This window comes from Clupea harengus, chromosome 8 (assembly GCF_900700415.2).
Source record: "Clupea harengus chromosome 8, Ch_v2.0.2, whole genome shotgun sequence".
Classification (NCBI taxonomy): domain Eukaryota; kingdom Metazoa; phylum Chordata; class Actinopteri; order Clupeiformes; family Clupeidae; genus Clupea; species Clupea harengus.
In genome coordinates this window covers 5773512-5787720 of record NC_045159.1, presented here as the reverse complement: position 1 = coordinate 5787720, position 14209 = coordinate 5773512, and the positions used below count along the sequence as shown (strand labels likewise).

The 14209-nt window shown below is 43.6% G+C and overlaps 1 protein-coding gene across 1 annotated transcript; it reads left to right on the top strand.

Moving 5' to 3' along the window:
• Window positions 1-973: 973 nt before the first annotated feature.
• Window positions 974-3191, top strand: gsx1 (GS homeobox 1). Its single transcript, XM_012832278.2, has 3 exons — window positions 974-1504; window positions 1802-1959; window positions 2112-3191. The coding sequence occupies exons 1-3, from the start codon at window positions 1087-1089 to the stop codon at window positions 2319-2321; spliced, it is 786 nt and encodes a 261-aa protein (XP_012687732.1). The 5' UTR covers window positions 974-1086; the 3' UTR covers window positions 2322-3191.
• Window positions 3192-14209: the final 11018 nt, after the last annotated feature.

Here is a 14209-nt window from a genome sequence, read left to right as displayed (position 1 = left end):
ATAACCGAATAGAAATGTAGCACTGACTGTTAATTGAACTGAAATTATTTGTTTCCATTAAGAAATCAACACACAACCGTGAATTCATATATTTAAAAGCTATGTGTGCCAAGCTCCTAAAATCCTAAAACGTTTAAATTGTACTGATGTCTATCTATCTATTTCGAAACGTGAGATCGTGGAGTCGAGGAGTCAGACATAGCCAATGCAACAATCTGGGTCCCAATGAGAAAGCATTGGAGTACAATGGCCTGAATAAAATAGACGGTTTAATGGAAGCTTTAATTGAATTTGTTAAACAAAAAACACTAAACGGGGGTCCTGGATGGCGAGAGGGAGTGAGGATTGAAAAGGGAGAGGGGGGGGAGGGGGGGCTAAATAGCGTGCGTGAATAAAATAAAAGCATGAATTGGATTGAAATGACTTAAAATTGCATTTTATAATCTTATCAGCCTTTCCGAAAGCGGGTTTGGCGTTTGAATATTTTGCAAGGAGGGTGGGAGGAGAGGAGGGAGGGCGAGATGGAAGGTGGCATTGGGGATGGAGGTTCGTAAAGTAAAAAAAGATATGCGCATTCAATTGAAAGTTAACTAAGACCAAAATAGACAGCAATGGCGAGACGGCCAGGGGAGGGGGGCTGTCTTTCTTTCCACATTCGCTCTTTTACTCACTTTCGTAATCTGTCGCTCGCTCGCTCATACGCTTTCTGACTGATGTTTTGCGAAGTACATTATCTCGCGCTTCATCTTAATAGAGCGGGCCTCCTCCCTCTTACCCGCCCCTCACCGAAATGCGCGTGCAGCTTCAATAAAGAGCCCATAAAAAGTAAAAAGAACTCATTCACTCATTGTTCTATTGAAGAGAGAGAAGTGCCTCCCTCCCTCCCTCCCTCCCTCCCTCTCTCGGCCCTCCTTTCGCCCCGCCACAGTATTTAAGAGGCGACTATGAGGCAGAGGCATCATTCGCTCCAACCGTCAAGCCTGAGTCACACAAATCTCGCCGAAAACTTGAGGAGAGAGAAGAGGATACCAACAAAGTGTCAAGTCCAGAACCTTCCTTGCTATATATTCCAACTGAGGTCCAACTATGCCTCGCTCCTTTTTAGTGGACTCCTTAATTTTACGAGAGAACACGGAGAAGACAGCGGATACCGGAGCTCCGATTTTCCCCTACGCAATACATCACCACCACCATCCAACGCATCCGTTCCACGGCTGTCACTCGAGGAAGGCCGGACTGCTGTGCTTCTGTCCGCTCTGCGTCACGACAGCGGCGGTAACGGCGTCCCAGCTCCACCACCCGTCCGCTCCTCCAGCTCCCCCGGGAATCCCCCCGCTTCTCAAGGCGTCCTTTCCCGGGTTCGGAAGCGCCTCGTACGGTCACGCTAATGGACTGAGTCGGCAGCATGGATCTGGGGTACATCTCAGCGTCAGTCCCGGACTTTATCAAGGAGGATACCCGACTGTACACGCCACAGACCCCCGGTATCACTGTATATCTATAGGTGAGTAAAACCGGATGGACTTCTCCCTTCAAATGACATTCATTAGCTCCAAAATATGAATTTAAATGCAACATAGCACATAGCAATTCGAACTGCATTTCATGAACCAACCGTCTGTCCCACACGTTCTTGTTTTCACATTTTATTCCACCAGTTTTTCAAGGACTGCCTTTTTTTAATTGCACTTATTTTAGTCTCTCTCAGAATATCTCATATTGTGTACAATGTGAAATTGAATCTTCCTTTGAATTGGCCAGTGTCTAACTTATTTTCTTCTGTCATAATCTCTCCTGACAGATAACAGCGCGAGCCAGCTTCAAAGCACCAAGCGAATGCGCACGGCCTTCACGAGCACGCAGCTTCTGGAGCTGGAGCGCGAGTTTGGGGCCAACATGTATCTCTCACGACTACGGAGGATTGAGATTGCCACATACCTTAACTTGTCCGAAAAACAGGTAAAGGAGTTTTATCTGACATCTATCTATCTATTTATTTATTTATACATCTATCTATCTATCTATCTATCTATCTATCTATCTATCTATCTATCTATCTGTCTGTTATACATTTTGATTCCTAGCTGACGTCTTGCAATCTACTTCAACAGGTAAAGATTTGGTTCCAGAATCGCCGCGTGAAGCACAAGAAAGAGGGTAAAAACGGCCACAGCGGCGCGCACCGGGTCAGTGGCGGGGGTGCGCACTGTAAATGTGCGTCTATGTCCTCCGCGCGCTGCTCTGAAGACGAAGAGGACGAATTGGCCATGTCGCCAGAATCGTCGGGGAAAGAGGACACCGACATGTCGATTACTCCGTGACTACATTGGAGGAAACGCCTTATAGCTTGGCATTGACATTCTTATCGCAGAACAGGTGGTCCAGCGACGTGTCCATAACGATTACAAACTTTACTGTATCAAAAATGAAATATTGTATTGTAATATGGCAATGTCCATTTTATTGTTGGACATTCAAGGCCATACAAAACACAGCCAAAGTTGCATCTGTACATACGTAAATAAGAGAGTCAGAATATGAATATATAGACAAAGTTTACACATTCGTCCCTGGTAGGCTAGTCTCTGGAGAGGGTGTTTGAGTGGACGCGTCACCCGTGATCTCGGAGAAGGAACCGACACTCTCCCAGCCGGACCAACTCCACTGAATATGATGTGAGGTTCCCTTTCTGTACTTAAACGAGTGGCATGTGAAATGAGTGTTGGTGTTGTACAGAGAGAGCAGTCATGCTTTGATGCTTTCTGTTTCTAGATCAGACTTCGTGTACATGTTTGTGTCAGAACGCCGCTGATGTTTGTCCTGTTTGGACCAAACCGCCACTGGAAGGCGGGGGCTTGCGCCTCAAAACCTGATTCCAGAGGACTCTCTTTGAAACGTGTACATATGTTTTCATACCAAGTATGGTTTGACCATGATGTATAAATGTATATATCTTCAGTTTAATGTAAGAAATTCATCTTTATTTTATGTACATTTAAGATGGAAATTATTGCGCCCGTTTTGGCGTCACTCCAGAGTAACCTTTCTTTCTTTTGAGTAAAAAATTGAGCTTTATGTGTTCGTTTACTAATGGACAGGCCCTAGTGTTCAATCATTTTTGTGTCCAAATATCATTCATTATTGTTGTATGTTCATTTCAGTTTACCTGTACTTGAAAAATATTTATTTATTTAAAAATAAATGACTATTTCTTAGTAAGATGTTGCATGTATTATTTCCTCTTTCGAGTCTCTCACTCACACACACACACACACACACAGCCACAGACATTGTACTAAATCAAATAATCCTATTGTTTGGCTCATGGCATTAATTAAATTAATAATCACCAGTTAGTTGCCCCCAACAGCATAACACACACACACACACACACACACACACACACACACACACACACATACCTAACCCAACAGCATAAGACACACACACACACACACACACACACACACACACACACACACACACACACACACACAACACACACACACACACACATACCTAACCCAACAGCATAAGACACACACCACACACACACACACACACACATACCTAACCCTAACCCAACAGCATAACACACACACACACACACACACACATACCTAACCCTAACCCAACAGCATAACACACACACACACACACACACACACAGACATACCTAACCCTACAGCATAAGACACACACACACACAACCACACACACACACACACAGAGGCAGCAGTGTGCTGGTAGCAGGTAAAGAAGATGAGAGGACTGATATGGGGTTAGAGTTATGGTGCCGACCACGGTCTGAGGGTTAGGTAGATGAGAGGACTGATATGGGGTTAGAGTTATAGTGCCGACCACGGCCAATCTGAGGGTTAGGTAGGAGAGGAGAGGCGGGACCGATCATGACCATGCCGTGAAAAACATTTAACGCGAGAAACATGAAGCATTCTAGAAAGTGTTCAGGACATGAATCCCAGAGTCTGGGGACCTGTATGAGCACCAGGAGAAAGGGCCTATCTGGAGCTGTGAAAGGGCCTATCTGGAGCTGTATGAGCATCAGGAGAAAGGGCCTATCTGGAGCTGAGAAAGGGCCTATCTGGAGCTGTATGAGCATCAGGAGAAAGGGCCTATCTGGAGCTGTGAAAGGGCCTATCTGGAGCTGTGAAGGGCCTATCTGGAGCTGTATGAGCACCAGGAGAAAGGGCCTATCTGGAGCTGTATGAGCATCAGGAGAAAGGACCTATCTGGAGCTGTATGAGCACCAGGAGAAAGGACCTATCTGGAGCTGTATGAGCACCAGGAGAAAGGACCTATCTGGAGCTGAGAAAGGGCCTATCTGGAGCTGTGAGCACCAGTATATTAGTGGACAGTGGAGACCGCAGTATGGACTGGGACTCCAAGGTCTTTACATATCCACCTACTATATGGAGACATATATACACCTCTATGGCTGGCATGAATAGATAGACATGTTGTAGAGGTTATGTTTAAATTAAAAAAGCCATCACAAACTTCAAAGTTTCAACAACCTTCACATGGGAAGTTGTTTGACCACTACATGACCTGGCCAGGACAGGAAAGTCCGTTTTGAATGTGGCCAAAGTCATTAGAACCCACCTACTTTGTTCTGTCTTCAGACGCACGGAGTGCTGAACTCAACGCTAACTTATGTCGTCAGCCATCACCGTCACCACTCCCTCATCAACTCAGAGACAGAGATTAGGGTCTGTTTATACAGTCCACCATCTCAGCAAACATTCAACCTACGAGGCTGAAGCTGTCCGTCTATCTGCGAGACACAAGAGAAAAGAGCAGCGCGAGCCTTTTTGTGTTTGGCAAATGGCGCGTGAGCGAGTGAGTGCGCGTGGCGCGCACGAGCCTTGCCTCTCCGCTGCAGCTCGCCTCTAAGATGGGAAGAAAAGTGAGAGAGAGAGAGAGAGAGAGAGAGAGAGAAAGAGAGGGAGCGAGAGAGAAGGTCCACTCGAAGTCTTTTATTGACCTAAATGAAAGGCTTTGATTGTTTAAATCCACCGGGAAAGCGCAATAGGGGGGAGCACTTGAATGTTTTTTGAATTAGAAGAAAGCTTGAAAACTGTTTAAATCCAGGAGGAACTCGGCTTAATTGACAACGTATGTCGTTAGCCTGTTTGCTAGTACAAAATAACACAATATCTAAATTAAATTCACTGTAAATTCTAATAAGTTGACTTTACTTATAAAAGGTGAGGAAACCGATTGCGTCAAAATGTTTAAATAAAGTAACTGATTCTTTTTAAGTTGTTAAAACTTGAAACTACAGACTAATTGTTTTTTAACATTAACTCAAAATTGCAAATGGTTTAAGTAAAAAAAATCAGTTCGAACAACTAAAACATTTACGTTTTGACAACCACATTGATTGTCATTCAGATAGAAATGTATACTCAAAAAATATGTGTTTTTAAGACAAAACGTTGACATTACTTGAAAAATATCAAAAAACTGATTGCCTCAAAATGTTCAAGTAAGCTGAACTTCAGGGTAGTTAAAGAGCGCTGACCACACTCGGACAAGAATACCTGTTTGATGGTAAACATTTGAACACTATGTTGACACAGTAAACTCTTAAAGTTGTACTATTACCTGTTAGAAACTCAAAGCGCCATTTGGCTGTACAGAGTTCTGCTTTATGATGTTTGATGAAGGAAACTAAACTCAAGTGGTGAACGGGAGTGTGATCTCAGTCTATCAAGCTAAATATAACATATGATATTATTATATTGAAGTTGTCATCATCCTATCTCTTCTCATAACACAGTTCAGAAGGAGCTTATGACACAAAACACACACACATGGACATGAAGACGGTTAATCTTCTCGCGGTGCATTTAGCTATAAGCTGTTTATTAACGTTGGTCTCATGGGAGACATAAGACTCTCCCGCGGGACACACCATCGAGACAATCCCGTGCGCGAGAGGGCTTACCTCCCAACTCCCAGAGAGCGCGTTTTATTAGCGCTCATCAAAACATAGCATGACGACATGAATATATTTGAATGTATTTTAATACGTAATGCGATACAGTGGAATATTTGGAAGCAATGTTTGACTGAGTAGGCTAGTGAAAACACCAACTCTGCTTCTCCGTGGTTGGGTTATTCTGCTCTTTGTGTCAGTCTTACACAAATTCAGATCGTGTTGGTTTTAAAACTCTCTTTTCCTCTGCAGCCTACTATACCTTTCTGCATGTGCTATGATTTCTCTAAATCCTTTCCTCCAACCAAACACCCTCTGCCACCCAAGGAGACCTAACTCATGTTGCGGACAGAATACATTTTGGAGAAACGAAAACGTCTACTTTTTTCTCCGTGCAACAAACCCTAGGCTACTACTTATTCCCTCCGTCCGTCCATTTTCACCGCTGCATCGAGTCACTGCATTTACAAAAAAAGCCTTTAAGAGGTTTCTGCAAAGAACAATCACGTTTACCAAATTATTCCCCTCTTTTTTTATTCGTCATCCTGTCTTTTTATTCATTCGTTTCGGCGAGGGGACTTAAGTCTGGCCTCGGAGCCTCCCCTCTCCCCTCTCCCCCTCTCTCCCTCTCCCTCTCTCCCTCCTTTATTCAGTTTCTTAAACAAAATGCTCTTTACTTAAACTATCTTTTAACAAACACCAAATTCGTCCCCGCCTTCCCTTTGCCCATTACTCTCTCACACACACACACACACACACACACACACACACACAAATGCACACATACACACACACACACACACACACACACACACATCCACACACGCACATTTGCATGTGTTTAACGATATTGGATTAACCGACTGCAGGGCTTGGTGTTTTGTTAATTAAACGTGTATAGAGACCCATTATTTTCCGCGCTCTTTAACCTCTCTCCCTCTCTTCTTTCATCATTCATCCCTCCTTCACCCCTGCACCGCACAACGCACAAACACACACACAACACCCAACACTACCCAATATACTGACTGAAATATGTTTACAGGAGTTTTATCGCTAAAGGATTTCTCAATGTCGGGGTGATTCACCATAGACTCATCTATCTATCTATCTATCTATCTATCTATCTATCTATCTATCTATCTATATCTATATATCTATCTATCTATCTATCTATCTATCTATCTATATATATATATATATATATATATCTGTCTGTCTGTCTATTTATTTATCTATCTATCTATCTATCTATCTATCTATCTGTCTGTCTGTCTCTCTGTCTTGAGATAACAGCTAAGCAGGTAACCATTAAGCCGAGGTGATCTTTAAATTCGTGTCATGAAGTGAATCAAATTTTTGACATGCACATAAGACTTTTAACTATCTAATTGTCTAGTTATAGAAAACGTTGACGTGACACCGTGACTATATGATGTGACAGGTACCTAAAGTCTGGTATACGGCGCTGGGGCCGTTCTGGGAATTGTCAAGATTCGTGTTTTCCAAGGTCACGAGCAAAGTCTATGGGTCTTGTCTGTATCGATTTCCTGAGTGGTTGACTTGCCACAATGGCCGCTTTGGGACCCGTTCTTTCCCTTCAGTCAGTCAGAGCATCACACCCCTGCCCGCCGCGAGCCGCTCAATATAGCCTTTATTCGCATGTGCCCTTTGGTCAGCTCGGGCACAAAGTGGGCTAGAAAATAGGTTGGCCTTTAAAACATAAAACGCAACGATCCGGGGGCACAGACCAAGAGAGCTGTCGCCTTCCCCTGGCTTTATTTAACCAACGGGGAATGTCTAATACGGAACCAATTAGATTTACCTCGCCACTACACATCAAATTACAAGAAGCGAGCGAGAAGAAAAGCGTATTTGTCATTGCAGTCGTGTGGTTTTTCATTCATTTTAGACGCGGACGTTCTCGGTGGGAGTGCTTGCAGTTCACTTGAACCCGAGCGGCCCTGCTCTCACAGTTCAGAAGCACCCGCAGACACAAACTCACAAACACAAACTCAAACCTGCCGCTGTTGTGTCTGTTCTGTGTGAGAGCTCAGGCAGTTGGTATTTTACACGGATAGCGTCAGCACAGTAGCTGGGAACGGCGTTGGCTGATTGTGTTGGCCATGGTCAAGTTCATGCCTCAAATTCAACTTGTAAGATTGATTTTTTCTAGTTCAAATATACTTATGTGCAGCACGTGTAAATAAGTATCCTGTCTAGCCTTTCAGAATGGGCACTTTTGTGTATGAAATAAAATAATTAAATATTTCTGACACTGATCAGTCCAACATCATCTCTGGAACAGTCGTCTGTAGACGTCCCAAGTGGAACTAAAATAAAATTATCCACATTTACTTTAAAAGTGTAAGGAACACACGAAGGTTATCTTGTCTTAAAACACTTTTATAAACAACATTTCTTTTACACAAAATACACAAAAAGTTTGAGACTTCCCACGTGCCCCACATACCACCTGCCTGTCGGTCGCGCGCGCGCTCAGGAACAAAACCTCGAAAATCTCTCCTCGAGCCCTTGAAGAAAAAAGAAGGGATTTTCACCGTCTGAACCGATATTTCTCAGCCTAAACGTTTCTGACAGTTTCTCCTCTTACCATTCTCCTTCCCTTTTTGCTCATTCACTCTTTTTCCCTATTGTAATCGCGTGGTTTCACGAGCCGTGCCAAATAGGTCATTTTTGGAGAGGTTCTGTCTGCGCGCGTAAAAGGCGCATTGACGGACCAAGAGAAAAAAACTTTCTCTCCTTCTCTCCCTCACTCTTTTTCTCTCTCTCTCCGTTGACAGGCAAACCAGCTGCCTCTCGTGTTGAAAGGACGGCTTATTAATGTTCTTTGTCATGCAGAATTCTCTCTTCTCTTTCTCCGTCTTTTCTAAAGAGGTGGAACAGAAAAAGCGCACAAAGGGACCCTTCTCTTTTTCTCTCTCTCTCCCTCTCTCTCGCTGGCTTTTTCCTAGCTCCGATAAGGGGGGCGGCTTGAGTTATGTTTTGTGTGTGAGAGTGTATATGTGTTGTGTTGTTTTGTGTGTGTGTCGCTGGCTATTTAATGGCGATGAAGACTTGGATGAAAGGGGGCGAGCGAGCGCAAGACTTCGCCGTTGTCAGCTGCGCGTCGGTGCACTCGGTTCTATGTTGGCGTCCTTTTCGGCGTCTTTCCCCCCAAATCGTCTCCCCACTCGTCTGTCAGATTTTCAGGTGCCTCCTCTTAACTCAACTGCGGCTCGCGGGCTTTTGACAGAAAAAGGCGTTTCGGGGGGGGGGGGGGGTGAAAGAATAAATTGCCCTTTGTCCGTCGCCTCCCAGGACGTTTTACGCGCGTCTATCGCATAGCTTGTTTCGTTCCGGTTTTGTGTTTTCAATCGTTTTCTCTCTTGTCCCTCGCTGTTTAATACTTAATACAACGTGCAGCAGCCGCCCTTTCTGTGTCGCCGCGTTCCCGTCTCCAACGCATTTCTCCTCTGCGTGTACTGACAGGCAAGCCGAAGGAGAGGACAGGACCGCGGCACGTCACAGAAATGAATGTATGAAATGAAAATGTATCATGTAAGGTGCATGCCGAGCCGAACAAACCAACGTAAAAAAAACCTCTCCAGATGTTTCTTCCCCTATTAACTCATCCACGTTGTTAAATATTCCCTTCACATATTATCAGTTGTTGAAAACGTTACGAAAGTTGTGAAATAATCTTAGACAGAGAAAGAAGAGCTGTAATAAGTCAGAGACGTCACTCTTTTCATACAAGATATGACAGACCCCCCCACACACACAAACACACACACACACACACACACGCACACACACACACACACACACAGCCACACACACACACACACGTCCGTCTTTCGCGACAAGGTCACGTTAACAACAATCCTTCCATTCAGAAAGAATCCGAGACTGTACCCCCCAGCCCCCTGACGGGCTGCGGTGTGAGTGTGAGGAAGAGATAACTCAGACTACAACACGATAGAACAGGACTGGTTTTAGACAACTGGGTTACAGAAAAGTGTTAAACCGTTGGCTTATTGCAGTCATTAAACTAATCAATCAATCAATTAATTAGTTAATTGCATTTGATGCTGAAAAACGTTTTGAAAAGGTTGCGATGAGATGCGATCAGAGTGCATTTGCCATTGCCGTTGAGTCATTGTTGTAAGGTCTGTGTTCTGTCCGTGTCTAATTTCTGTGTTTGTCTCCCTTGTGTGGTCACATGTTTGTTCCCATGTCTAGTCCTCGTGCTTCCTTGTTCCCGCCATGTGCTTTCCCTATGTTTGTTTGTCTATGCCATGTGCCCTCTTGTTGTTGTCCGTGTCTCCACCCCTCACCTGTTCCCAATCTCCCGGTTTGTGTGTATCATTGGTTGCACCTGTGTCCTGTTAATTCCCCTTGTTTAGTCCACCTGTGTCTTTGTCTGCCCCGCCTTGATTGTTTTCACCTATCCCTCGTTATCTGTTGCCTGTGTGTGTATATATAGTCCTTGTTTTCTTGTTTCTCGGTGTGTCTTCGTAAATTGTTGTTTCATGGTATGGTCCTTGTTTTTCCACTGCTCCTCGTGTTCCTAGCGTTTAGCGCTTTTCTCGTTGTTGAAGTGATTACTCGTGCTTCTGACCTCTGCCTGCCCTACAACTATTCTCCTGCCTATTCCCTGTTTGGTTTTGTTTGCAATTGTTGGACTGCCTACCTGTGTACCGAACTCGGATAGTAAAACGTTTCACCCTTTGAATCTACCCCTGTGCTGAGTCGTGCGATTGAGTCCTGCACAACACCCACCAGTCGTAACAATTGTGCCACGACTGTGGTTATTAATAAAGAGAAAGTGTTAAATATCAACAGTCTCTACAATCTCTCTCTCATTTAACGCACTCTCCAGCCAGCCGCTTCCAGCGTTAAGCCGCCGCAGCGCTATCTCCGTATCTAGCCAATAGCCAGCCGCTTCCAGCGTGGAGCCGCCGCAGCGCTATCTCCGTATCTTGGCAATAGCCAGCCGCTTCCAGCGTCTAGCCAATAGGCAGAAGAGTCGGGCGTCTCGGACAAGCTGATTGGAGCTCATCACAGACCGAGGAGCTGGCACAGCGAGCGGAGGGTCGGGATACGCCATGCCATGCGACGCCAAATAATATGATGCTATGCAATTCAATATGGTACAGAACAGTTTGATTTTTATTTATTAAGCAGTCAGCAAAACAATGAACTTAAAAGTGCCATTCTTACTTCACGTATTTGTTTCTCTACTACTGCCACTCAGTAAGGATCTCAGGCGTGTCGAGACGAAATCAGTCCAGTGAAATGACTGTTGAAAAAGTTTTATTGTATATTTTAAATCTACAATGAATTATCTTTAAAATAAGGGATAATTTGTTTATTTTGGTGCAGCCAATCCAAATAAATGAACAGAGATGTTTAAGGTATCATCATCATCAATAGAAAATCAAGTGTTGACTCTGTGATTAGATTAGATTAGATTAGATTCAACTTTATTGTCATTGCACAGAGTACAGGTACTGAGGCAACTAAATGCAGTTAGCATCTAACCAGAAGTGCAAAGTAGAAGAGTGCAGAGTATGTGCAAATGGTAATATAAATATAGATAAATAGGGTATATACAGTATGACATAAGATATAAGTGGTATGAACAGTAAGAACATGAGCAGCAATAAAGGTGATTAGTGCAGATGTGATGTAGATATATGTAAAGTGCAGGTGAAGTACAGGTGAAGGTGGCAGTATAAGTTATAAAGTTATAAATGAGGTAGGAGACATGATAAGATATAAGTACGATGAATATGGATATGACAACAATTTAACATAAATAGATATGTGATGTGTAAATTGAAATGAATGCAGAGCAACCAATAGCCTACTTCCAGCCATTCAATTGTGAGGTAACTTTGCCCAAAGATACATGACAACCACACAAAGATCATATCAAAAAAGTAATTTCCAAAGGTTAATATTTGGACAATTTATAGAAGGTCTAGAAATAGAAAAGTTCAAGACTAATTTGATCTGTTGTTGTGCTACATAACCTATTTAAGGACTTCAATTCTATTCTAAAGTTGTACTTCATATGGATACTGAAATTCTATTCAGGAAGTGAACTATCTGTTGTTGTGCTACATAACCTATTTAAGGACTTCAATTCTATTCTAAAGTTCTACTTCATATGGATACTGAAATTCTATTCAGGAAGTGAACTAAAAAAAATGTAGGAGTTATCACTGTCCAAACAAATCAGCGGCTAAATATTACGCTGCCTTGTCTTCACCACTATGAGTCCAGAGGTCAGCTCTGCTGAGGGCAATTTCAAGGGTTTCTTCATTAGGAGGATTTCCTCAAACGTAAACAAACTCTTCGGCCAATCAAGGAGCTCAATTTTTATCATGTGATATAAATGGTCCGATCTCTGGGAGGAATATAGGACCCTGAAGACAGTATGTGTCATTTGACAGCAGTGGAGACAGATTATGATCAGTTTAGAGAGGAGTAATCAATTTAAATATACAATTATGATCAGTTTAGAGAGGAGTAATCAATCTAAATATACAATTATGATCAGTTTAGAGAGGAGTAATCAATTTAAATATACAATTATGATCAGTTTAGAGAGGAGTAATTCATTTAAATATACAATTATGATCAGTTTAGAGAGGAGGAAGCAATCTAAATATACAATTATGATCAGTTTAGAGAGGAGTAATCAATTTAAATATACAATTATGATCAGTTTAGAGAGGAGGAAGCAATCTAAATATACAATTATGATCAGTTTAGAGAGGAGGAAGCAAACTGGTGCCCACTGGTGTTGTATCTGGTGTTGTATCTGGTGTTGTATCTGGTGTGGTGTTGTATCTGGTGTGGTGTTGTATCTGGTGTTGTATCTGGTGTTGTATCTGGTGTGGTGTTGTATCTGGTGTGGTGTTGTATCTGGTGTTGTATCTGGTGTTGTTGTGTTGTATCTGGTGTTGTATCTGGCGTTGTATCTGGCGTTGTATCTGGTGTTGTATCTGGTGTTGTATCTGGTGTTGTATCTGGTGTGGTGTTGTATCTGGTGTTGTATCTGGTGTTGTATCTGGTGTTGTATCTGGTGTGGTGTTTCATCTGGTGTTGTATCTGGTGTTGTTGTGTTGTATCTGGTGTTGTATCTGGTGTGGTGTTGTATCTGGTGTTGTATCTGGTGTTGTATCTGGTGTTGTTGTGTCTGGTGTTGTATCTGGTGTTGTATCTGGTGTTGTATCTGGTGTGGTGTTGTATCTGGTGTTGTATCTGGTGTTGTATCTGGTGTGGTGTTGTATCTGGTGTTGTATCTGGTGTTGTATCTGGTGTTGTATGTGGTGTTGTATCTGGTGTTGTATCTGTTGTTGTATCTGGTGTGGTGTTGTCTGGTGTTGTATCTGGTGTTGTATCTGGTGTTGTATCTGGTGTGGTGTTGTATCTGGTGTTGTATCTGGTGTGGTGTTGTATCTGGTGTTGTATCTGGTGTTGTTGTGTTGTATCTGGTGTGGTGTTGTATCTGGTGTTGTATCTGGTGTTGTATCTGTATCTGGTGTTGTATCTGGTGTCTGGTGTTGTATCTGGTGTTGTATCTGGTGTTGTATCTGGTGTCTGGTGTTGTATATTGGGTCAATCACACTGTAAACTTTTATGCAAATTCGTGACTCTTCCCATCCGTAGTGGGGAGTGAGGAAAGGTCATCCTCTGTGTGTGTGTGTGTGTGGGGGGGGGTCCTCCTTATCACAGGCCTTCGGGGGGGGGGGGCTCCATATCACAGCAGACCTTCGGGGGGGGGGGGGGGGGGGGGTCCTCCATGTCACCTTCCTGGAGGAGGTCCTCCATGTCACAGGCCTTCAGGGGGGTAGCTTATTCCAGGTAGCCCTGGGTGGTTTAGTGACAGCCCTAGGTGTGTTCACTCAGAGTGAAGGGTGGTTTAGTGACAGCCCTAGGTATGTTCACTCAGAGTAAAGGGTGCCCTCGGTGGTTTAGTGACAGCCCTAGGTATGTTCACTCAGAGAGAAGGGTGCCCTCGGTGGTTTAGTGACAGCCCTAGGTATGTTCACTCAGGGTGCCCTCGGTGGTTTAGTGACAGCCCTAGGTATGTTCACTCAGAGTGAAGGGTGCCCTCGGTGACAAGAAACTGGAGTCTCACACCTGGGGAAACTCAATAACACATCTGGAGAAACACCTGGGGAAACTCAATAACACCTGGGGAAACTGGAATCTCACACCTGGAGAAAC